At 38.4% G+C, this 27459-nt stretch overlaps 1 protein-coding gene across 1 annotated transcript; it reads right to left on the bottom strand.

Moving 5' to 3' along the window:
- Positions 1-519: 519 nt before the first annotated feature.
- On the bottom strand, positions 520-16950 carry gspt1 (G1 to S phase transition 1). The gene is given in 14 exon segments (NM_001015805.2): positions 520-2776; positions 2921-3089; positions 4106-4195; positions 4322-4495; positions 4672-4752; positions 6058-6151; positions 6627-6767; positions 7971-8125; positions 9171-9351; positions 9622-9699; positions 10223-10256; positions 11765-11992; positions 12692-12733; positions 16478-16950. Coding segments are annotated over 14 exon segments (1719 nt in total). The 5' UTR covers positions 16677-16950; the 3' UTR covers positions 520-2723.
- Between the last annotated feature and the right edge of the window lie 10509 nt (positions 16951-27459).

Genomic DNA, 27459 nt, shown 5'->3' on the forward strand with positions numbered 1-27459 from the left:
CCCATAAGAGTATATGATAAAACTATTATAATCCCAAATTTCACCCTTAACTATATTCTAGCCATAACTCCAGTAGCATTAATCGGAATTTCATGCCAATTATGGCATATAGTATTAACCCCCCCCCCCCATCCACCAAAGGGGAGGGAGGGCCACTGGCCTACAGGTAATAGTAGATGGTATTTTAAAAAAAAAAAAAAAAAAAAAAAGGAAATTAGGGTATCCAAACTTTACTGTTTTATATTGGTTTAGTAAAATATACTTTAATGTTTGGGAGTTCATGGAGAAGTCAATGAGAGTTGTCAAAGCAAAATTTAAGATAATTTTTGGGGTTTTTGTTTTTTTTTAGTTCGTAGACCCATTAAAATAAGAATGTGAAATTGCTCCATTCAAGAATTTTAATGGTTTAATTTGAATTAGGAAATTGGGGAAAAATTCTCAAATTTAGATAAACAGACAAACCCAACATGTATACACAATGGATGGTGCTTAATTAGAAATTCACAAAATTATGACATCTTTCTGAATAGAGATGCTTTATTAATACTGATTAGTGTATGGTGTAAATTAATCAATTGTGCCAGCTCCTCCCATGAGCACAAAATGCAAGTTGGGAATTTATTTTGAGAGCATTTATCGTTTCCAACACAATTTGATTGTAGATTATTCAACGCATAACACAATATTCAAATAAGCCATGACATCATTTATCCAAAAAGAATTAGGCATACATACATCATATAACTTATGACACCTTTAAAATCATACTGCATGCACTCAAGGGGCGGGCCTTCTAGAGCTCATTTACTGGGAACAGCTTCTGTCATTATGCCAGTTATCACATAGTACTTCTATTGTATCCTAGGAATGTTCTTGGCACTTTAGGAAGTAATGTGAAGCAAACATAGAACTGCCATACAAAGCCTACACTGTACTATATATACACTTGAAATAGAAAAGTAAGCCATGCTTTCATACTACACCAGAAAAATTATTAAATGAAAATTTTTTTTTTCCTTAGAAGAAAAAAAAACAAAAAAACACACATTTCAGTGTTTTGGTATTTACCTAAAATAAAAACACATTTTTTATCTGAACGTTAGAAATTATATATAAAAAAAATAAAATGAAATCCCACAGTTTTGCTGACATAATAAAATTTATTTCCATTTCATGCATTACGGCAGCTACAAGAGTAATCAGTAATCATTTGAAACTGAAGGACAATTTTTCTCTGGCCTTACAATGTAGCCTCATTGGTGAAATGAATGGGAAAAAAATTCCACAGTTAAAACAAAATTGGGTTTGCTAAATCCTGAAACTTTCCAGCTGCAGGATTCTTGCCTTTTAAACACTTTACAGTGAAGGTAAAACAGTCAGGAGGGAAACACCACCACTTAGAGAATAAAGGTATTGCGCACTTTCCCTCCTAAAACACTGTGTTTTGGGATACTTATAATTTAAATCAACCAGCTAATCTATTGCTCGTTTAATCATGGTGGTCTCAGGGACAAGGGTTTACAGAGGAGGTTGCTTTATTGTTAGTTTCTAATTACCAGAGAAATTGCTTTCAGCTCTAGAAAGAAGCTTAACTCTTGATATGCAGAGAATACAGACAGCAGGACTATATCACTTATTCAAAGATTCAATGTGCAAACTCATATGAGCTCAATATTGATAGTCCGCTGCTCATCTCAGACGTTTTTAAGCAGCAAATAGGTTAAGTCAAGCCTTTATATTCAACACAAAGACTGAATTGGAACAGCAGTCTTCATTATTTGAATTGTAGCGCAAGAGCTACTAATGACTTATGTAAATTAAAAATCAAATGTTCTTCAGAGCCATACATGTAATCCCTTAAATTCAGTTTTTATGGCAGAATGAAGCTAGGTAACAGTATCCTCAGCATTTATAATCAGACTTCACCCTGAAAAGCACATTTTATGCCCCCCAAGTTTTCTAAAATTATAATCTAACTTCATAATGCAATTTGCCAAGACAGACCAAGCACTGACAAGTCTGCATAAACGTGGGTCACTTTAAGGAGTTAAAATTAGTGGGCCAAATTGTTTAAAGGTAAGAAAAATTCTGTGTTTTGGAAAACCACAGGTGGCAGTGCATGCATCTGCCAAAAGGGTCAAGGATTAAGGGATCCTTTAGAAATAAAAAAAATCCAAGCCAATATATTAATAGTTTACTTGGAACGTTAAAAAGTTAATGCAGCAGTGTTACATTCAGGTAAAAAAATGTATTCAAAAGCAATTCAAATACCGAAAAGGGTTTTAACTTGAATATTTTATTAACACGGTAGTTGTCTTCGTAACGTGCTCACACATTCGCACATTTTGAATAATATGCCTAGAATTAAGTTGTCTTGTTCTGGAGGTGAGGAAAGTGATATTGCATGGAATTGTTTTAAAAAAAAAAAATAATAATCTTAGGTTTTCATTATTGTAGGCAATTTTGTCCACATAACTTATGAAGCTATTGCCAAATCTCTCCTAGGAAGCGGAATTTAGAAGGGTGGAAAACGTTCAGGGAGGGAAATTCAACAGTGGCATAGCAGAGCTCTCAATATGAGAAAGCTGACAATGTGGACATATTTCTGCTGTGAAACTGGTCTTGGATAATCATTTTGTCAATGGGCAGAACACAAGAAGGCAATGTGAAGTAGGCTTCTGTAGAGTCAATTTTCCACACAGTACTGTGCAGCATTGAGAAGCTTAGTCCTTTTCTGGAACCAGTTTCAAGACCTTCCCAATTGCAATGGTCTTACCTAAATGAAACCAGAAAGGGAAGGGGGGAAGAACGTTATTCACAAAGGAATAGAAAAAAAAAAAAAAAAGTATAAAATGCATGAAAGCAGGATTGAAGAGCAATGAAAAAGCATAGTGTGCAGAGCATTGCAACTTGCACCCACCTTCATCTCTTAAGGTAAATCGTCCCATCTGGGGGAAATCTTTGAATGTTTCAAGGCAAATTGTTCCAGCTGTCCTCAAGCGGGCAATGCATACTTGGTCTTGCTTTACAAATCGGGGGCGCGTCTTACTTTTTTCTCCTGATTTTTTGTCTACCAAACAGATTAAGGCCTATTAAGAGACAAAAAAAACATGATCAGATGTGCAACACTTTCTGTGGATCCAAGTTTATTTCCGTTAACCTTTTGATGAACTGAATCCTATAAAGTATGGCCACGCAATATTCAATACAGATTAAGATAAAAACTGAAGTACAGGAAGATACAAAACTATTCAAGTCTGACTGGTCTCTGGGTAAAACAGATTTTGTCTGACCAGACACAAGGTGTAGTGGGAATAAACCCTAGAGCAGGATTAATTTTGGGAAATGCAAATCAGTCTATCCCATGCCAAAATTAACTTTCTATCTACATATAGCAGTTGTCTACAACCACCAGCTTAGTGTAATGGAATCTGGGGCCATTTTGGGGCACTTTAATAGACACAACAAAACATGACACCTAAGGGCAAAACATGTCTCCTAATGGAATACACCAGTACCAGAAAGTGGTTTTCTAGCCAACTATTACCTGAAAAGCATTTGGTGCCCTGTTTTTGCATGTTCACAAAGCTGGAATTGCTGAGGAGCTAGGAAGCACATTGTGATGTTTACTGCATTTACCCCTTGTAAATTTCTACAAAGTAATGTCTCCCCTTCATGTCTTGCTTCTAAAAGCACCTGATAAAGAATCAGTGGATCCGAAACATGTTGTGTGGTATGAAACCATAATAAAATCACACTTTATTGAATAGGAACGAGGAAAACGAGGATAGGACTTCACCAATCAGTTTTTAACACCACTAACTTAGCTAACCTTTCCTCATAACCTAAACCTTTAAACTTAGCTCATCTGGACTTCCATTCATTAATTTCCTTTAAGGATTCGAGACCAAACTGCACTGCATATTCCTATTCCTGCAACAAACAATTGCAAATTGTCTGAAAATATAACGGTCTACATATTACTAAAAGCTTAAAGCGAACTACCCCTTTAAGTCTGTTTGCCAAATGACAAGATTTAGGTGCCTCAGACTGCTTTCTTTTTAGTTGTGTGTGAATTACTGACAACTACACAAAATAAACATACTGTTATTTCGACTTCTTCAATACAGGTGTGAATATGCAGCACTGCATTATAACCAGGGCAGATGATAGATTTGTGCTCAATTATCACAATCTGGAAAACAAAAAAAAAATAACTATTAACAAGGGTAAAATATGAGAAACACAAATCACCACTTGAAACAATAGAAAACAGCAGTATTTTTATATAAATTCCAGTTTCTATTAATGGTTCTCGTACCTGGGCATCAAATGTACGTCCAGAATGACAAAGGTTGTTTGGGTCACACAGTATAAATCCTGGTAGGATTTCTTCCTCTTCTATTCCTTTAAGTCTGAGTTTTAGGTTTTCACCTGGTGCTACAAGCTCTGTCTCTACTTCATCAGAGAGGAGGCTGAGAACTTCAACAGTGTGCTGGAAAAATAAATAATGGAGAGTAAGCAAATCTAAACCTTTAACTTTTTTTTTTTATGAAACCTGTATGAAAACAATCTAGTCTGGACTTAGAAACTGGCTAATAATAAGCAACAAAACTTATGGGTACACAATACAATTTGTTATTAATCTCCTACTTATCAAATAAAATTTACCTTGTTTGGCATCATGGTAAGCTGCTGTCCTTTACAAATGGAACCAGATTCTAGCTTTCCTAAAACCACTGTTCCCATATCCTGGAAAAAAAAAAAAAACCGCATGTAATTCTTGCCATTAAAATTTTTTAAAAAGAATTCCTCTATAAAGTATTAGCAGAAGTAGGAGACTAACCAAGGCCCTACTCATTTCTCAGTGTGTCAGCATCAGTTTCACATAGTGACACTTTGCAGATATGAAAGTAATTACATGCAATTCTAAAAAGTAAACAATGGCTGTTAAATTACATAGACAGTGGGGAAGTCAGTGAGGCAAAAAGTCTATATGGTTCATGCCTCTAGCAAAACACATAGAAAAAGGGATAAACTACAGGAAAATTGTGTAACTAGGTAAACCAATTTTCAGAAAATTATAAGTTTTTTCAAAATAACCAATTCTTTTAGTTGAGCGCTCATAATCCTGCAATGATCTAAAACAGTGCTGTCCTAACTTCTGGCTCCCCACCTGTCCGGCTGCTGTTACTGCTAACCTTTGTGTAAGCTTTAAATGGTATCAGTACTGAGATTACCTGGCCCTTGCTTTGTTCACATGTCAGATTCAGACTGTAAACCTGTGTATTGTTTATACCCTGTACTGTTCACACCTTTGAATTCCTGCATTGCTCACCCCTCAGGTTCAGACTGCAAGCACCCATGTAGTTCACCTATTTACACCTCAGACTGTAGGAGCAGTGCCAGCATTGTGTCACTGTATGCTGCCTGTGTGTGCGCACCATATTCTGCTTGTGTGTGCCATACTCTGCCTGCCCTATGCTGCCTGTGGAAGGTGATCCTGGCAGGGGTTTGTTCTGGGAGTTTGTTAGCATTATATGGTCCCTGAAGTGTGTAATCATATGCTGGGGGTTGCTGTGGTATCTACAGGCGAGGAGGAGGCATATGGATTTAAGGGTGTGTCTTAACAAGACATAAGATTCTTTAACATATGACTGAAGGGTGATATCCCTACAGTGAGCACCAACCATTTTTAGCTGCGCTACCACCAATAATGTGGGTATGGTCTTAAAAGTTCTTGCGATAACATGGGTGTGGTTAGAACTGGGTGCAGTTTAAAAAGGGGAGTAGTCAAAACTGGCTTCCCTTATAAGCCTTCCACCATGTAGGCCAGAAAAGTTCCGGCCCTCAGTACCACAGAAGTTGGACAGCACTGATCTAAACTACAGGGGTTCTGATGAGCACAATTGTCAGACTGCTCGGTTATAAAAATGTAGTCTGTTCAGGAACCAGAGAGGCACTCCAAGCAGTGTCACACGATTTTAAACAGAAAACTTCAAAGGGTACACACACAAAAAATGCATGTTTATCAAACAAAAAAAAAATTATATGTACCTTGTATTTATCAACAATTGGCAGTCGGACAGGTCCATCAACTGATCTATTAAAGTTTGGCAAACTATCCAGATATGGAATAAATGGCAAGCCACTATTGAAGAAAGAAAAATTTGCTTAGAATATTTAAAAGCCATCTGAACATGCACAAATTAACCTTATGTCATACTTCACTAGGAGAGTTCATTACGGCATGACAAAAGTTAAACTTTGATCAAACACATACACTGTTCCAGCCCTAAGTGATGAGGTTGTATTTAAATTGACAGATGTTACAGAATCTTAGATTTAGTTGGTGTCCTGCTGGTAAATCAAAACCAGAAAAAGCACTCGCACACCCTCATTCGATCACACCCTCACGACATCACATTTTTCCCCGCAAATAAACTAAATATGGGTACTTCCCTGCCGCTAATGCCTTGTGTGCCAGTGAATCCTTTTTGGTACTTCTGGCAGGATCAGCTGAATGGGTAGTAGCCGTCAACTTGAACTGGCACCCCAATTTATCTGTAGATTTTATTAATGAAGGCTTATCGGAATTCTTGGATAGAATGTGCTTCTCTACTTACATGTACCATGGACACGCCTCCACTGGTTCCTTCAGGTTAGCTCCAGTAAGCCCAGAACATGGCATGAAGTAAATATCTTTTTTGGGGTTGAAACCAACTTTCTTCAAAAACGGCACTAATTTTTCTTTACATTCTTCATATCTGTAAAATACATTTTTTAGCCACAAGATTGGAACAGGTCAAACTTTTTTTTTTATAAAGGCAAAAATAAAGACAGAAGTGTAAAAAGATCAAAGGCAGCGCATTTAATTTTTAAAAACTATTCAGAAAGGGTTTTTTTTTTTTTTTTTTTTTACAGTTTATAGATTGTATGTGTTCATGTAGCACCTAAAAACAAACTGAGCATACAGCTGAGTGAAACAGCAGCTTTTGCCTGATTATACAACCTTAAAAGGGATTCTGTCATGATTTTTATGGTGTACTTTTTTTTCTAAATGACACTGATTACATAGCAAATAATTCACTCTATTTAAAATTTTATTCTTGAACCAACAAAATATTTTTAGTTGTAAAATTGGTGTGTAGGCAGCTCTCCGTGCACTGTGCCTGATCCTGAGCTTTCAGAAAAAAAAAAAAAATGCTACACATTAGAACTGCTTGCAGATAAACTACAGTTTCTTTTACTCTCATGTAACTGGAGGAGTTCCAAGCCAGATTTGGATTTCTAACTATTGAGTGCTCTTCTAATATATGCCACTCTTAGCAATACAGGTGTCAGGGGGCTGCTATCTTGCACCTTCCCATTTTTCAGCTGATTGGCTGCTGGGGGGGGGGGGGGGGGGCGGCGGCGATATCACTCCAACTTGCAGCTCAGTGTGACTGAAATTTATCAAAACAGGTCACACCACTGTAGCATCCTTGTAAATAAAGAATATGGCCAGCCCCATGAGAAATTTCAAAATGAAATTCAAAAAAGCATTTTTCAAACAAGCAAACAGGATTTCAATGTAGGATTCTGCAGGAGAAGTGCTATTCATGATTTCCCATGACAGTAATCCTTGAAATAGAACATTATATACATAAATAAAAATACATTCCTACAAAACCATATTAGTGTATGATAATTTAAAGCTGGAGTTATTTGCCTAAAACCAGTTAAGATAACACAATTGAAGCTTGGGCAGGCTACAACATATAGAGTAAAAATATGATAAGGAAACAAAATGTGCATCTACTAGATAAGAAAACTATTGTGTAAAATTCTCTTGGCCTCAAAGAAAGGACACTTGGGCTGGTTGAAGGGTGGGTTAAGTTGCAAACGTTGCCCATCTGTAAAAAAAATCTATTAGAAGCTATACGATAAAAGTTATTTCATTGCTAACATTTGCGGTTACAAGTACATACCTGTCATTGCTCCAGTTCACCGTTGGATCATCCATTTTATTAATTAGAACTATTAAATGTTTTACACCAGCTGTCTTTGCTAACATGGCATGTTCCCTTGTCTGTCCTCCTTTTTCAAAGCCCGTTTCAAATTCTCCTTTTCTTGCAGATATTACCTATAACAAATACTGATTTAGAAAATAGTTTCCATATGATATGCATACAATGAATTAGAAACAATGCAGCATAGCACTTATCATACTACAGGTTAGTCAAGTTTCTGTGCTGTACTTCAAAAGCAAAAAAGATGCAAGATGGTGCATCTGGATTTGAGGGGAAATGATTTTAAGTGTAGTGGAACAAGAGGAGATTTGTCCCCTGCAGTAAACAAACCTCTCTAAAATGTGATCTGGCTGGATCACAGGAAAATGCCTACTTTCGCTGGAACATGCACTAATGTGTTTTACTTTTGGCGATTCATACGTTAGGCAAGGGGAAGGCATTTTCAGGAGATCTGCAGCTCATTTTAGTGCAGATTCAGCATAGGCGACAAATCTCCTGAACTAGCAGAAAGTGTGAAAACTGGCTGTTTCTTAGCAAAGTTTGTTTTTTGTAAGTCCAAACAAAAACAGTTGCCAGTTTTCATACTTTCTGGCAGCCCAAACATAGAAGTAAAGACACCTATGCAGTACAGCCGGTGGTTGCCAGAAGAACTGTTCAAATGACTGGTCAGAACACAGGAGAAAAAAAAGTTAGTTACTGAAACTCTTGCAAAATTTTTAAAACATGTAAATTGGCAATAAGTTGATGTGTGTGAGGAAACAAGATTTTTTTTTTTTAAATTTAGATCCCCTTCAAGTTTTATGTACAATCTCATGGGCATCAACACCAGCTCAGGCCAGTGACGTCAAGCTTTCAACATTCCAGTTCAACATTATGCAAATTAAGTTGTATAGTGGGTGATTCTGTAAGTTAGGGGACCCAATATGGCAGCTACTATCTCAGAGAGTTTCTAGGGCTGCTATGGTAAAGCATTTTACAGAATAAATATAGCGTTCTAGCTTGCATTATTGTGGCTAATCTATTGGCAATAAACTGCCTTAGTATTTTCATTTTCCTTAAGGACAGTAAAATCCATACATGTTAAATAAACAAGTGGATAAAAAAAAAAAACCCAAAACGTGCAGAATTAGATACCCATATATTAATACTGCATCTTACCAAAACAGCAAGGTCGGCTTGTGAAGCTCCCCCTATCATATTTGGGACAAAGCTCTTGTGGCCTGGGGCATCAAGGATAGTAAAGTGCTTTTTCTCTGTTTCAAAATAGGCCCGACCAACCTCTACAGTTTTGCCTTTGTCTCGTTCTTCCTGGTTTGTGTCTAAAGCCCATGACAGATACCTAAAAAGAAATATCTGTAGTTAGACAAAGGCAAAATAAAATGGTCTATGCTGTGTATGGCAATCCATCAATTTAAGGACAGGGTGGTCAGTATGAGAGAGCACAAGGTCATAACGTGTAACCCCTTACAGAGAGAACAGCAACAGTCAGTTCAAGTCTGAGAGCCCACATTATACAAGGATTTTTATTTTTACATAAGCATACAATCTTACATTAAAGAGGGTATTTTCTCCTATACTACACTACAATATTAGGATTTAAGGATCTTACCAAGTTTCTCTGTTTTTCTCCTTGGCTTCTCTTTCATATTTTTCAAGAGTCCTTTTGTCAACCATGCCTGTTAAATACCTAAAATGGGAAGTCAAAAAAAAAAATTCAAATTACCAATTACATATGCTGTAATTCCCACAAATCTAGATTACCATTAGACCTATGGCACACCAGGCATTTTCCCTTCACTGCTCAGGCTGCCATTAAACTTGTTGCAGGCGGCACAAGCAGTGTGACTGAAATGTATGGTGGAAAAAAACAGCTGATGTGCCATGGGACTTAGGCTTACGTTTCTACCTGTGTATCCTCTGCAAATCACCATCATGCTGTGCTTGTCAAAATGTGCACTTATTATCTTTAATGTCATAGAAACCGACAGCCACATTTGAACTATGTAATTAGAGCTATGACTCCTTAGTTACCCTGCTGTCAGCAAGAGATTATATGCTGCCCTTACTGCATAAATAGGCAGAAATATAGGTCAGCTGGTTCGTAAACTTATTTTAAGTACAGGTATTCAAAAGGCATAATAAAATACAGTGTAATACTGGAGTAAACTAGTGATGTACAAAGTGATCATGAACATGAGAAATTTACTTACATTATTTGCCCACCAATGGTTGATTTACCAGCATCTGAAACAAGAAGGAAATAAATTAAGGGATGTACCATTCAAAAACACAGAACCATACATAAAGCATTTTGTATACAGGACAAGGCTCTCTAACACATTTCTACCAAAATTAAATGTAAAACATTTCCCAAAATGTTTTACTACTGCACAACAGATGCATCTTAGCTGATCATAATGGACTATATTGTAAAAGCAAAAAAAAAAAAAATGGTGGAAATCACTAGTGCTGGTATCAAGTCAAACATCTATGAACCATTATGAAGATGATGACATGGTGCTCCTACAGCAATCCCCCATGCCAGTGCAGTTTTCAGGAGCACCAGCCTGGGGTCTCAGGTATAAGACCATATTCAGGAAAGTGATGCCATCACTTTAAAATGTTCACTTAAGTCAGGTACAAAATCTGAGCAGACACCAGGCATAAGTTCTCATTTCATCAATACCATCTTCCAGACATTGCTGTACTTCAGAACTACTACACTGTAAATAACAAGCAAAGTGATTTTGCTACCAGAGATCTGTGGGCCTTTTTCAGTTCATCCGACCAATTTCAAAGACTCCCATATGCTTTGTTTTTCAGATTAGATGTTACTTATTGTGTTATTAATTTCTAGTTATTGTTCAAATTTTAACTACTTGTGTAGCATGCTTATCTGCAAAACTCTAACTTTTATGGTGCACTTATTACAAATTGGGAAGTGCATAGCAGCTCTAAACTATTATTTAAATAAGATTGCATTCAACTGCATGAATACCAACTTATTTCTGAGGCTCAAAATGCAATGCCCCTTCCAGAATGTTTCTAAACAGTATATACTGGTGAACAGGTTACTACATAGACAATTTACTGGAAATGCAGAAAACAAATCAATTTAAAATAGACCCAGACTGGAAGGGAAAACTCATAACCTGAACAGAAAAATACCATAAAGTAGTCTTATGCATAGCCCTGTACTAGACAGAAGGACCACTTTTATGGGCACCAAATGGGGGTCTGCACACCCTGGCAAGGGTTAAGTTGCTTGAGCACCCATCCAACACGTATCTATCTTAAAGTGATAGTGATGGGCCCAAATTTATAGGGACACAATGAAGGGAAAATGGATTTTAACATAAATGGCCTTTTTCTGCAGTTAACCTTGAGTATGGCCTCTTCACACTTCCTTCTGCCAGGACGCCACTAGCTCCATCAAAACAAATGAAGCAAAGGAAACTATCAATAAGCATGGGGACAAGTAAAAATCTAAAGATGGTCGCACTGTAGACAAATTAAAAAACTGATTCAAACTAGGACATAAGACAGCAGAGAATCAGATGATTTTTAAATTGCAGAGACATAACTTGTAATATTTAAAATGTTAATTTCAGATGTGTGAAAAAAAAAAAATGCCCACATTTGGGATTGACCTGCCACTTACTAGATCTGAAACACATTCATACTCCCAAATTGTTCCAATAAAGAAGTGAGGTATTTTGAGAAATAAAAAGTGATGCAGAGACTAAACGTACCTACATGTCCAATGAATACTACATTTACATGTTCTTTCTTTGGAGCATCTGGAGGTACAACAATTGTTTTAGGTTTTGGAATATCCTCCTCTTCCTCCATCATTTCAGAGGCACCTTCTTCAGTAGTCCCTCCATCACCCTCAGAACCGCCTCCTGGTTCTGCTTCTATGGGTTCTTCTTTGTGATCCCAAGATTCTTCTGGTGACATCTCTGTTTCCCCATTTTCCACTACAAGAAGTCATAAGTTAGTTTGAAGAGCAGAAGATCATAACCAAATACAGCTATAATGGTTTGAACCAATGCAGTTACCCAGGGTATTACTATAAAGCAGAACCACATTAATTGCTCTTTAGTTTTGCGTTTCTTAAATTGAGCAAAGCTACGCTATACTAAGAGGCATTCCTAAAGTGAACACTAATAGAAAGGGTACCAAAATGTTTACTATAATACAATGCAACCTTTTATTGAACAGTCTGCACAAGTGTTAGGGCAAGGTCACACGGAGTGTAGACCTGCTTCTCTCAGTCCTGCATTTTTCCATCAGGCTGTGAGAAGCGGATCTGCTTCCCTATACTGCTCTGTGCATCTGCACTGAAAACAACAGTTTCCGCCTAAGTTACATAATAAAATAGATGTTAACAATCAGTCTGTGTGTAGCATTCATGGTCACCTGTTTAAAAGAATTTGTTAAATAAGGGGTTACTGCACCTAGGCAAAAAGTGCCTTTTATTACATAGGGTGGAAAGAATTGTATTAACTTGTTCCACTCAAGGCGTTTAACAAAAGGTTACTAAAAAAAAAATCAAACATACATTATATATATTCAACAAACAGAACCGATACAACAGTTTTAAGAGACATCAGAAATTAGGAATAGGGATAGGAAACTAACAGCACGACACACGATGAAAAAGTGGTCATACTTACCAACAGGCTCAGCAACATCCATGCCAACAGTAGGACAGGAACCTGCAGAGAACACAAAAAAATTGTGAAGAAGGGCTTTTTACAACAATAATCCCCTCTAAACAAGAATTCACACAAATGTATTAAAGATAAAGTAAAATAATATATAATCACATAAGTCAAACGTACAATGAATTCACAATTTCAGGATTCTGCCAAATCCCTTCTTTTAGGAAGATGCTAATTCTGCATCATCAATTGATGTTTTAGCTTAGAACTATGGAGCACTAGACATAAGATGCAATACAGTCTGTAGAAGCCACACACACAAAACTAATAACTAGGTGCTTCCTGCTTCAAAAAAAAGTTCATTTCTAACTCAAAACATAGCGTTCTCTTACAATTTCCATTGCTCCCATAATGTGGTAGACACTACAAATGATTTACCACTGAAAATGCGAATGTTTGAAAAAAAATTTAGCTGCTTAAGTTTAGAGAAAACAGCAGTGTTTTAGATCTACAAGATAAACTATGTTTCATACATTCTTTATGCAACCCTTTTAAATGTTTAAAAAAAGATCTCTGTATGGTAACACCACTCAGGAAAATCTGCAAAACAAACGAAGTAGCACTTGGTAGGGTACGCAAATCAAGAGAAATATTATGGTTTACTCATAGGCCTGATGCACAATAGGCATTTACATCACCGTTACCATTAGCAGCATTTTAAAGTTATAGATGGCACCGGGCTGTTTCTCAGCAAAACAGGAAGCCACTCAAGTAGCTTTGGACCTGAAGCCACCCAATGAGTAGGAGCATTTATCAAGATTTTGATTGATACAACACTACTAAGTTGACTAACGCTGAGGCGTAGACCACAATATCCACATATCCATATTTTTAGGAAAAGTATTTTACATACTAATATATTCATATTAATATATATATATATATCTGTTAATATGTCCCCATTAGAGACACCAGCTAGCTTCTAGTTACTAGATTTCTAGTTACTAGAGTTTAAAGTTCTTCAAAGCAGAAATAAAGCGAAGAAGTAGGTTAAAAATGCTACACATTATGTTTTGGGCATCTGTACAACCCTAAGAGCTCTGGCACATGGGGAGATTAGTCACCCCCGACAAATCTCCCTGTTCACGGGCAACTAATCTCCCCGAAATGCCATCCCACCGGCAGAAATGTAAATCGCCGGTTGGAAGGCATACGCGGCGCTGCGATTTCCTTGAAATTGCTGAAGTTTTCTCTCAAGGCAACTTCTGCGATTTTAGGGAAATTGCAGCGCCGCATATGCCATCCCACCGGCGAATTACATTTTCGCCAGTTGGGATGGCATTTCGGGGAGATTAGTTGCTCATGAACAGGGAGATTTGTCGCCGGGCGACTAATCTCCCCGTGTGTCAGAGCCCTAACACAACCACATCTTGTTAGCATTGAAGATCTGCGGCTCTGATAATCTCTGGTCTCCTCTCAACAACCTTAAAGGAACAGTAACACCAAAAAATGAAAGAGCTTTAAAGTAATAAAAATATAATGCACTGTTGCCCTGCACTGGTAAAACTGGTGTATTTGCTACAGTAACACTACTATAATTTATATAATAAGCTGCTGTGTAGCCCCGGGGGCAGCCATTCAAGCTGGAAAAAAGGCACAGGTTACATAGCAGATAACAGATAACTTCTGTATGATACAATAGTGTTTTATCTGTTATCTGCTATGTGCCTGTGCCTTTTCTCCTTTGAATGGCTGCCCCCATGGCTACATAGCAGCTTATTTATATAAATTATAGTAGACTTTCTGAAGTAAACACACAACTTTTACCAGTGCAGGGCAGCAGCACATTATATTTTAGTTACTTGTATACACTTTCATTTTTTGGTGTTACTGTTCCTTTAACTTTGGGACATAATGACTAAAAGTGGCCATACACAGGGAGATTAGCTTGTTTTGACCTAAAGGTGAGCAATACCAGGCTAGTTCAATCGTTTGGTTCTGGGGCCAAACGATAAGCTGCCGAATCTGTCTAAAGGGCCCAAATCGGCAGCTAAGATCTGCCCATGTACTTTACTTTCCTTGGCAATATCAGAATTAATCAGGCTTGTAGCATTTTCTGCTTAATGACCCTAAGCTCAGCCTCTAAACTGCTACCCATTCATACTGAGCATGTGCTATGAGCACTCCAAATATGGCCTTATGTTATCCACGATGACAAGCGTCTGTTGACTAAGGGCCGCTGAACCTCTCTGCTGGTACAATAAGTTTGGTATCTACAGCTAGTTTTATACCTCAGAACCTGCCAATTCCAGGCCAGATGTTGGTGGGGTAAGCCAGTCAGGGGTGCCCATACATGGGCAGATAAACTAATGTACCTTCCAACATGTGTCTTTAAAAAAATAGCCTTACAAAACAAAGCCTACCACTGACAGTGGGCATGGGTGAATCAGCCCACTGCCATTTAAGGGCTCAATTAGACTGCTTGAATACACACACATACACAAATATCAGATGTGATATCACTGTAGTTAATGGTTGGATAGGGTCATCCTGTCTATGTCCATAAATAAAGTACATAAAATCCTTACTCTCTGTATAAACATACAAAATCTAAATTGAACCCAGAACCCCAGTGCCTCAAGGCATGAATGCTAACCACTACACCACCATGCTTTTAATAAACCTAAGGAAGAATTTGTTTATGAATAAAGTTTACATACAGAAAGGCAGAATCTTTTTTTTGTATGAGCAGTCTAGATCCTAGTGGTATAATGGCAAGGACATAAATAGGAAACACTATTTCACAGTGGCCTGAAGTCTTGAAGACTATGTAGTTGATCACATGACAGTGACATCATAGATGTCTTTTCTCCACTAGGAACTAGCATCCACACACACACATGATTTTCCTCTATTGATTCAAATGACTAACCTGTTACAGTAAGTGATGATCATGTTCAGAACATGCTCTGGCCCAAAGTATATTCTTCTCAGTGCTACACCGCCACCTAATTTTTGCTTTCCAGACATTCCCTTCACCTAGCGACATTGTTGTGAAGTGTGCATGGGCTCACACAGCCTGGCACAGAGAAATGCCTGGGGGAAAGATGGTTGTGCAGCACTCAGAACAAAATACCCCCAACCCAGATTTTTTCACCCAAAGGACCACTGACATGGGGTAAAAGTTTAGCAATTAGAATCACAAGGGAGTGTTGCACAAAGTGACACCACCCTGAGATGTTACATGTACATCTGCTTTACACTGCAAAAGTGATGGGGGGGGGGACTTTTTGCATGCTCTAAACTTTTTTTAAACCACAATTTGGCTGCATAAACCCTCAATGTGTACTATTGTTAATTATACATATATAAAATCTAGTTGAGCTATTTAGCTGCAGAGACCTGTACCGGTTTGAGCCAGCTGAATGGTGTCACACTGGGTACTGTATGAGCCATGACACAGTAGAGGTATCCCATCAAGGGCCTCCAATATGGAACCCGCCCATGGAGTAAATCCTAGGGTGAGTGACAAAGACATCACAGACCGGCAGCCTCATTGGGATGAATGCTGAAGGAAGTACTTGGCCGACTGCTGTTGCGCCAAAGGCTGTCACACACACACACACAACGAAGCACTTGCTCCTATGGCGAAGCACTAGCGGCCGAACTACAAGCTCGCTACTACAGGGCAAGGGTGCCGAGTGGCATGAAGGAAAACTGCATATCCGCAGGTGGCAGCCATGGAAGGTGAGGCCTGCGTAATGTTAACCCACCTCCCCCCATTCCACCTATCTTTACCCTGCTGCTCCTCCTCCTCCTGCCCGTCCGATGGCGCGCTGTCCCTCAGGAAGGACGGCACGAACTCTGCGGCGTGTACATTAGGGACAAACGGCTTGGCGTTCACGTTGAGCTGGGCCAAGGAAGAATTCAGCTGCGCCTCCGTGGCCTCCATGTCCGTCTGTTCCCAGGAGTCTGGGGCCGAGTCGCTCGCGTCCATTTCCGGGTGTGTCGGGCTGCGATATAGCAGCTGATGTATCCTGGGAGCTGGAGGGGTAGGGCAAGGAGCCGGCGGTGTGGGGGAGGGCTTCCCACGTTGGAGGGAAGAGTGTTGCAGCCGTTATCACACAGCCAGGAGGCAGCCGGCGAACCGCGGCACTAACCCGACTCAGCACTAGATCTCAACGACTCCTCGTGTGCTGCCGCGGCGTCATCCACGTAAGCCGGCGCATGTCACGCAACGCTACGTAGGGAGACGCCGGCCCTGTAGTTTTCCCGCTCCCAATCCTCCGCTGCCAGACGCGAGTTTTTGGACGTTCGGAAACTATACATCCCAGCCTCCATTGCGCGGAGCTAACGCCTTATGCCGCGCCTACTTTATCCGGAAAGGCATTCTGGGCAATGTAGTTCCTAAATTGCGTCTTCGCCAATCATTAACTTTTCCAACTCGAGTGTCACTTTTTAGGGGGCGCTAGATAGTTTCGACGTCGACTTGAAAGGAGGCGCTCTCTTATTTGATAACCTGCGTCACTTATTTTTAATTAAACTACGCTTATTGAGGATTTATAAGGCTCCCTGTGGCATTAGGCTGGGATGGTAGATTATGTGGTGAGACAGTATGGCAACTGAACCATCAAAAATTGCAGTTAATTAAAAAATCACTAGTGCATGGAGCGTTGCATTTACCTACTTGGGAACAACAAATTAGCGAGGAAGCTAGTTTGAAAAACGCAAACCTAAATCCTACAAAACTTGAGTTCAGTATACAAATATCCATATTTATACGTTCTGTGATCTGCTTGTGCAATCTGATTGCATTTGCCCACTACCAATAATCCTAGAGTTTGGGATTTAGTGCATTAACAAAAAGGCAACCTGATCTTCCTTCAAGTGTTCTGGAACGTTTTTACAGGTGCTGAATGGTCTATAGGGCATATTTACAATGTCCACAATGGACCATTTTTTTGTTCTTTGCCCATTATGTGTGGCATTGTACAAAAAACTGCAGAGACCTGCTGCTAAGCCCCAAAACAGTACTCCATGTAAGAGCAGGAGATGTGTAGGCAGTAGGGATGCACCAAATCCACTATTTTAGGATCTGGACAAACCCATCAAGTTCCATCCATCCAAGTAAACCCAGCACACACAACCCACACCTACCAATCTATACACTCACATACATAAACTATATATACAACCAGTAATACTAACTGTAGCTATTAGTATCACAATAGCCTTGGATATTCTGATTGTTCAAGAACTCATCCAGGCCCCTCTTAAAGGCATTAACAGAATCTGCCATTACCACATCACTAGGAAGGGCATCCCACAACCTCACTGCCCTCACCGTGAAAAACCACCTACGCTGCTTCAAATGGAAGCTCCGTTCCTCTAATATAAAGGGGTGACCTCTGGTGCGTTGATTGTTTTTATGGGAAAAAAGAACATCCCCCATCTGCCTATAATCCCCTCTAATGTACTTGTACAGAATAATCATGTCCCCTCACAAGCACCTCTTTTCCAGAGAAAACAACCCCAACCTCATAGCTTAAATCTTCCATCCCCTTAACAAGTTTAGTTGCAGTCTCTGCACTCTCTCCAGCTCATTAATATCCTTCTTAAGGACTGGAGCCCAAAACTGCACTGCATACTCAAGGTGAGGCCTTACCAGGGACCTATGAAGAGGCAAAATTATGTTTTCATCCCTTGAGTCAATGCCCTTTTTTATACAAGACAGCACTTTATTTGCTTTAGTAGCCACAGAATGACACTGCCTGGAATTAGACAACTTGTTATCTAGAAAAACCCCTAGATCCTTCTCAATTAAAGGAACAGTAACACCAAAAAATGAAAGTGTATAAAAGTAAACTAGTTTTACCAGTGCAGGGCAACAGTGCATTATATTTTTATTACTTTAAAGCTCTTTCATTTTTTGGTGTTACTGTTCCTTTAAGGAAACCCCCAACACACTACCATTCAGTAGATAGTTCGCGTTTATATTATTTCTACCAAAATGATTATAAGGATTTGGTTTGGCCAGATGCATGAGTCGAAATCCTGCTGAAAAAGGCCAAACCTTGGCCAAATCCCAAACCAAATCCTGGATTCAGTGCATCCCTAGTAGGCAGTGAAGAGAAAATATGGTGGACAAAATGTCTTAAATCATCTTTGATCCATTACCCTTCAAGTTTATAAACCAAGCCCTAAACAATTGCTGCTGAAAAAGTTAAATATCTAAAAAAAATAGTTTAAAAACTTTTTTGTTATAGTGCTGTCTCTCTCACAAGAACACAGGTCAGATTTGTTTTAATTTTTAAAAAGCATTTGTTCCTTTTAACAGATAAGTTGGAAGCAAAATGCAGGGTGAACAGAAATCTGTACAGTTTGCCACATCTATTTAGTGATCTGTTAATTAAGAATTCAAAGTAAAGATTAATTATGTGTCTAGTTTTAAAAGAGTAAATTGGGAAGCCTATTCATTTTGGTACATGCATCTTGCACAAAAATGCTAAATGACACATGAAGCCCATAATTGCCACCCTGCCTCATAACCCCTTAAGTCACTAGAGAAAAAAAGGGAATATAAAAACCAATATTTGCTATCAGGTTTAAAAAGCCCCCCTTCCTCTTTTAGGGGGGGAGTTATTGCCCTACCCAAAATATACACCAAAATTCATTCTCAGATGGCATCCCTGTCCTGTGGCAGTGCACATAATTTTTCCTTCTGTTCCTCCAGTTTACTGGCATTGCTGACAGTGAAGAACTAGGCACCCCTTATATGTATGTGATCCTGCAGTCTAAACCAGCCATTCTGGATATGTCATTAAACATGAACAAAAAATATAAATCTGCAAAATATACTATAACTTGGACTTAATTCCTATAAATATAAAATCATCAAGTTGGTATAGTTACTGTTATTTATTTAGTTATTTATTTGTTATTTGTATAGTTACTGAAAAGACATTGGGCTAGATTAAAACCAGTGAAAAGATTCAACTTGTATGCAGTTCAATTCAGAAAAACATCTCAAAGTATATCACGTGAAAACTCTATTGAAGTCTATGGGGAAAAAATGGAACTGAATTTGGAGAAAAATTTCCTCTCAAATTGAATTTTGTCTCCAAGATTTCAAGTGAAAAACAATGAGATAACATTTCTCATTAAACTGAATCTGGCCTATGTGATCTAAAATGGAGACTAATCATTGTCAGCATTTATCTATGCCAGATGTTTATGATCTAAAATCTTCTGGTGTTATTTGCCTTCCTAAGCATATCTCTCCTGATCTGCATATGAATTTTGTTATATATTAAAACCTTAAATAAAGAATCTCCAAATAAAAAAAGCAAGCTAGTGCCAGCATCAGAGACAGGTGCAGTATGCTTCTGTCAGCATCAGATACAGGTGCAACATCAAGCTGTAGGTACCATATATTCACAATAAAATGTATAGGTGCAGGCCTAATGCTGCAAGGCCAGCATATTTGGAATGCACTGCAGTCGAAATGGAGGGCAAACCTAATGTATGTGACTGTATTTTTAAGATGCACTTGAAAGGCTAATGTACAGTATAAATTGGGCAAAGATGCATTTTAGAGTTTCATGGCAGTTCTCCAATTGACCAGGGGTGTCAGGTGCCCCTAGTCAAGTTCTGTCTCTTTGGACCCAACTTCCTGAAAGTGAAGGCCAGGACTAGAGAGCCTGAAGGAGGAGGCCTCAGCAGGAGTAGTTAGTTCCAGGAAAGAATCTTTCACCAAAATCAAAAATAAATAGGAATAAAATTGCCTTCTAACTTTTTGCTGAGGTGAATGTATCTCCCACAATCCTCTGTAAGGATTCTGAGTGCTTTGCATAGGAAAGCATCTATAATAGTACACTCTAGGGGGCATACTTATTACAGTGTGAAAGCCAACATCACAGGTAAAGTTGCCCATAACAACCAATCATTAATTAGAATGAAACGGCCACCTTCAAGTTAGAAAACAAAAGCGTAGATCTGATCGGTGTTGTTGGTTTACACACTATAATAAATATGCCCCTAGGAGTGAGAGCTAGGCTTCAAGTATTCAGTTGAGCAACCTGAGTCTCCATCAAGGAGGCCAGAAGGGTTAGTACTCTGCAGTGTCACCCACCAGCATAGACTATGGGTTATCAGATCATTTAAAATGTAAGGGACATTTCTAATAAATGCATGTTGCAGGGCTGACTGAATGCATTTAAATTCAGTTTCAATAAGTACATCCCCTCTATTTGGATTTTCTAGAAGTCTGTCTGAATTTTTAGGTGGTCTGGTAACCATAGCATAGGTATTAGGCTCAGAGATAGAGAGATTCATACAATAGGTTTCTCTGTGAGCATCCTTCTACTACTTCTGATTGTAACTAATACTCTGCTTATTCCCACTACCCTCTAGGGAAGTAATCTGTGAAGTAATTGAATACTGCACCTTCTGTAAATTAAGACTAAAGAATCTGTATGATATCCAGCAAATAACATTTGAACTATTCAAAGAGAGATTCGTTTGTCTGTGTGTAGTCAGTGGGGTTAACCCTTGCATGCTCTACCAGGAGTTGCAGAGAGTGTTAATCGCCAAGTCCGAGTTGGGTAATAACAGCAAGGTCAACAACAGCTAGATATAAAGAAGTGGTCAATTTTGTAAAGAGCATTTGTGTGGAAGGGTTTAATATTGCCTGTGATCTCAGAGATCTTCAACTAGAATTTCAGACAAATAGCGACAAATGAATGGGAGTTTTAAGGCTCGTGAGTAATCATGGAAAGATATGAAACAAAAAGTGCAAGCTTTTCATAAAGGTTACATTTTCAATGTAATTTTTTTTAACATGAAAATACAGTGCCATATGTATATATTTTATAGATTAATATTATTGTGTTATATTTCCGTTAGTGGGGGCAGCTATAGTTCATCTGAAGAGGAATACACGTGTGCCCTCTAGTGACCAAATTACCATGAATTATATATTCATAAACATCCAAATGTTACCAAAAAACCTTCCTCCAAATGTTTTCTAAAATGAAGGCAGGCAGCGAGGGATCGTAAATCAGATGTCAGGCAAAACCAGTAAATCAGACACAAAAAGAGCTTAGCTAGGAACCAGGTACACAGAACCAGCTTGGGCAAGGAAAATAAAGTGAGTATCACTTTTTAAGTTTGAATTTGGCACCAGTAGTGACATCAGCGCGTCCACTGTCGTCATCGCACAGCGTAGAGTGGGGCCAACACCATTGCACCTATGCGCGCGCTTAGAGCCAGTATTTGCTGGAGCATGTCGAAAAAGAGTGTGCGCAGGAGCGTGCTGCACTACAGGAGACCGGGTGCTCCTTACATAGAGGAGGGCCTAAACAGAAAGCTAAGCAAGAAAAAGTAACAATAACAATAAAATTGTAGCCTCACAGAGAAATAGTTGTTTTGCTGCCATGGTCAGTGACCCCCATATGAAAGCTGAAAAGAGACAGAAGAGGAAGGCAAATAATTTAAAAGCTATAATGAATAAAACATGAAAAACAGGCCATTCTATACTATATAACATACTAAATGTCAGCTTGATGGTGAACCACCCCTTTAAGTACATGAAAATCATGCAGACATCTTAGTATAAGCTACAATGTTATACTAAGGCAGAACATACAGTTAAATCCTTGATTCAGTAGGGGTTGATAGTTCTAAATTGTCTTAGCTATAAGGATCAGCAGTATGAACCTTCCATGTGTGGTCACATTCCTTTCTTCTCTGTGGCATACATATATTGTTTTGTAATTTGTGTTCACTAGACAACAAACCTTTATTTAGTTTACATTTTGATGTCTTGCTGGCCCAAAATCTAGGCATTATGCCATGGTTGAGAGTCTGAGGGGATCTTGTGTTTACTATTTAAAATTACAGCTTTGCTTAAACATATCTCCTAATTTAGACCTTAAGGGAGGGCTTAAAGCAAGTTAAAACGTAACTTTGGTGGTTCTTACATGGCAAAGAAAGCTGTTACACTGTGCTGAGCTCTAGGATTCTGCTCTGGCCTTCCAGTGCCCAATACAATGAGCTGACAGCAGTGGTAGGTGTGCAGGAACCTTCTGATCGAAGAGGCCCTCTGCATAGAAAGTTAATCCCTGGGCTGATAGCTGGCAAAGAAAAAGAGGCATTTAAAGTGTTTAAATGTTTTTTTTGTTGGGCTTGTCAGAATTCATCAAAACATTTGCAGAAACTGAGGTTAAATGTGTTATGCTTCTGTTATTAATAATTTCTTATGCAGAATGCACTGAGATCTAGTCTGTCAGGTTATTTAAATGTGAATTACTAAATAGCCTTGCATAATGCATTTTATATTGTATATTTACTGTATATTGTCAGTCAGTTCATAAGCTTAGCAACTCATAGAAGCAGCAGCAGCCCAAAGCATGTGCTCTGCCCTTCACGGTAAATCAGACGCATGCGCCTGATGATGCAAGTATCCTGCGCCTACTGACGCACGCCACTGATAAAACACTGGAGCTACAGTCCGCAGGTGGCAGTAGTTCCAGGGTTTCTCTTCGTCAGTAGGTGCAAATGGGCTCGGAACAGGAGGCAGGAAGGACTGAGCGTCATCAAGCGTAACTATACCAAATTGCAAAGCACATTTTGACGCAAGTACCATTAATAAATAGGGTTTTACATGCAAATTTGCACAAATGCAACTGCACTCCAGGACATAAATAATAGCATATGTACTGTAATTATTGCATTTTAGTTCTCTTTTTAACTCTGACTGTTCCACTTTATTTGTTACCAATTAGAATGGTTGAGTTCTAAAACAATATTAATTGAATACAAATCGTTCATTTTTAACTGTCTCCCCAAATCTTGAAGTCAGCTCTCTGTACCATAGAGTATACATTATTGGCCTATTCTCTCCATAACCCGAGACAGCTTTTTTTGCCGCTACCAACTCCAGAATGCTAAAAAAGGCTTTATAGCAATCTGGACTGGTTAACTGCAAGATCAGCTTTTGATTTATCCCCTTCACTTTCTGTTCCTTTAAACCTTCTTTTAAAAGAACTTCAGCCACACATTATGGCTTATTTACAAGTGCAAATGCAATGCACAAAATTGCATGCACATTGTAAGAGACTGGAATAAAGGCAGAAGAGGGCTAAAATAGAAAATAGTTACTAAACGTATCTCTGGAGTTGCCCCTTAACAATTTAATCCCACTGTCCCCACACACCCACAATCTCACTGTAAAAAACATAATTATTATTTACGAAGGGAGTTCAATCCCCAGTGAGGAAGTACAACCTGGAAGTGACTTCACATAGGAAAAGGAAGTGGGAGGGGTTGTTGCTGTATGTGAAAGACCATAAAAACACAAACAGAATTATTTATATTTAATTTTAAAATTTCACACAGGACTAGCCATATTCTTCATTTCCCAGGGTGCCACAACCATGTGACCTGTGCTCTGATAAAATTTAGTTATACTTTACTGCTGAGCTGCAAGTTGGAGTGATATCACCCCACCCCCCCAGCAGCCGATCAGCAGAACAATGGGAAGGGAGCAAGATAGCAGCTCCCAGTATATATCAGAATAGCACTCAATAGTAAGAAATCCAAATCTAGCTTGGGACTCCTCCAGTTACATGAGAGTAGAATACACAATAGGTTACCTGAAAGCAGTTCTCATGTGTAGCGCTGGCTCCTTCTGAAAGCTCAGACTGGGGCACAATGCACTGAGATGGCTGCCTACACACCAATATTACTTCTAAAAAAAAAAAATACATTTGTGTTATTTGCTATGTAAACAGTATAATTTAGAATTAAAAAGTACACCATAAAAATCATGACAGAAGTGGACACTTGATATACTAACAGTTAAAAGTGAACTATCTACTTCTTTAGATGGGTGCCAATTTAATCTATGTGTAAACAGACATAATAGCCCAGAAGACATACATTGCCTTCATAATTACAATCTTGTCTTCAAGGCAATTCATACAACAGACATTTGTAATCTAAGCTGTAATTGTGGTGACAGTGTTTTATAAGGGTAAAGTGTAAGTGGTGACTGTAAGAAACAGTTGAAGCGCTGGTAAGAAATGATTGCTAATTCTTGATCTAAACATATGTTGACATTTACATAAAGCATACCCATTTCCAGCAGGCATTAGACTTTCACTCAATAAAAGATAAGTACATTAAAAGAACATTGAATGACTTCACCCATAGTCAAGTAGGTACATGTTTAATCCTAACTGTGCCACGCCATTTAGAAATTATGCAACCCATCCTTGCCTAAGAAAGTTTCAGCATTTTTGTGTTCTGTCAGTGAACTAAACTGCACTAAATGGTAGATATAGGTAACAATCAAGAGACAGTGGTAAGAGATAGTGGAGACATAGGAACATGAAAACAAAATGATTTGCTTGTTTCTGAAAAGCAATCTCTGGAGCACAATTAAAAAGGCACTCACACAACTGCCTTTATATGAATGCAATTTGTTAACTAGGTTTGTGCATTACAGGAAATATTTCCCCACATTGCAATTTCTTCTTTAGAAACTTCAGTAAACAATACCTATTACACCAAAATCTGGTATGAGTTGTACCAAAAAGTCATGCTTCTGCCCAGCCTCTTAAGAACAGTGCATTTCTCCACTGGCTGAGAAACATAGCTTTCATAAATTCCTTTCTACTCTTAAACCTATGCGTCCTGTTATTGATTTACCTCTCTGTGCTTTCACACACCCAAGAAATAAGGCCGACATTCATTTTATTAATGAAATTCAGTCAAGCAACAACCTGGTAATGGAATGATTACATCCACATGTCCAATGCTTGAAACAATGATTTGACTCAAACTTTTCTACCCCCATTTCCTCTGTTCCGAATTGCCTAACAACAAGCCATGTCATTCTCTTGAGTAGGGAGATTATCAAAGACTGAATAGCCTCCTGTTCACAATATATTATTGCTTCCAATTCATTTTCACCAAGGTGTTCTAAAACATTACTTTTTTGTTGTAATATTAGCTTCTCTTCCTTCCACTAAAAGATTTCAGTTATTTTTAAAGCAGCAGACCCATTAATAACATTCAGGTCTTGTCTTGAAGGGTATTTATATTTGTATTTGAAATTAATTATATTCTCTAGAAGGTGAGATATGGTTTCCCTTACAGTAAGGAACACCACAACAAAGGTTGTGTCTGTGGGTATGTATATGCAGGTGTGTGCAAAAGTAGAGTTGCCTTTATTTATTGCATCATTTCACAAATACACTGAAGGGGTTGTAAATCCAAATCAGGCAGGGGGCTCTCCTTTTCTACTTCCAAGAAACTCAGGGCTAATTTTTTTTTCATTGTCTCTGGACAAGTAAATAGAATAACAATATCTTCTATTATGGCTTGTAGTTAATTAAGGTAGTTAATAAATTATATATTGTATAATATTTCCTTGTTTGTAGCCACCCTTACTACATGTAGCACATTAGTAAAAGCTCCAGGACAGTTTCCAACATAGAAGCCTAAAACTCAAGACCAAATTTCATGTTACCCACTCAAAAATAAGCCTGTATCCAATATACTTACTACCTGTTACAAGGCCAAACAGATATGTAGCAAGCTGCAGCCAACTATAGACCAGTGTTCCCCAACCAGTGTCTCAGGGGCAACATGTTGCTCCTCAACCCCTTGGATGTTGCTCCCAGTGGCCTCAAAGCCCGTGCTTATTTTTGAATTTATGGTAAGGAGGCAAGTTTTGGTGGCATAAAAACCATGTATAATGCCAAACAGCCTTCTGTAGGCTGCCTGTCCAGATAGGGGCTATTAAGTAGCCAATTATAGCTCTTATTGACACCCCAGGAACCTTTCCCATGCTAGTGTTGCTCACCAACACTTTTTCCATTTAAATGTGGCTCACTGGTATAAAAGGTTGGGGATCCCTGATAAAGACCTTTACTACTTCATTACAAAATACGCTAGACTGATCAGTAACATCACCAAATCAGCACAGGGCAACTGTGTCTATGAACCTGTGTCCATTTTGGTACATACATACTGTATTCATTGATACCACCCTTTTCTTACCGCCCTTAAAGGGCTACTGTAATCACATAATGATATTTTTTAATTATAATACAATTTACATTTTTACACAAGCTACCTAAGAAACATACATACCAGGAAATTGACAGTTGCTCCATAAAAGCAAAAACTGGGCCAAAAACTTATACTGTATATTATATCATATTTTGAAACACATTGTATTCTGCCAACAGTAACATTTGAGCCATCTGAACAAGGTGAATAAATGTAGATTACAAACAAAGCCCTAATATCAGGGATATATTTTTCGTGAAAGCAGCACCATTTACAAACTACCATGTTCCAACCTGACCACAAAAAAAAGAATATATGTATTGAAATGTAAACTGCGACACTTGATAACTAAATCTGCTTGGCAAGCCTTTTGTTTCTGTGAGTTATTTACTCCAAACACTAATGATTCTGCTCCACCTACAGTTTTACCTCCTGATTACCCAATTTTGAAATGCAGCGTCTGTACCAAAGAATGATATTTCATGTTGCTTGACTCCCTCTAGTGGTTCACTAACAAATATATGTATCCAATAAAACTGTAAAGAAATGTCTGTATATTTCTTATTCTCCTGCTTGTACCTCCTTTTAAAGGCAGAGTAAACACCGCACAACAACTGTAGATATTGCAACCATGACAAATACACAAATATATATGTGGAAAGTGGCTGCCTACGTTCATCTCTCCGTACTCTATTGGTTGG

The sequence above is a fragment of the Xenopus tropicalis genome, chromosome 9 (assembly GCF_000004195.4).
Source record: "Xenopus tropicalis strain Nigerian chromosome 9, UCB_Xtro_10.0, whole genome shotgun sequence".
Taxonomy (NCBI): Eukaryota; Metazoa; Chordata; class Amphibia; order Anura; family Pipidae; genus Xenopus; species Xenopus tropicalis.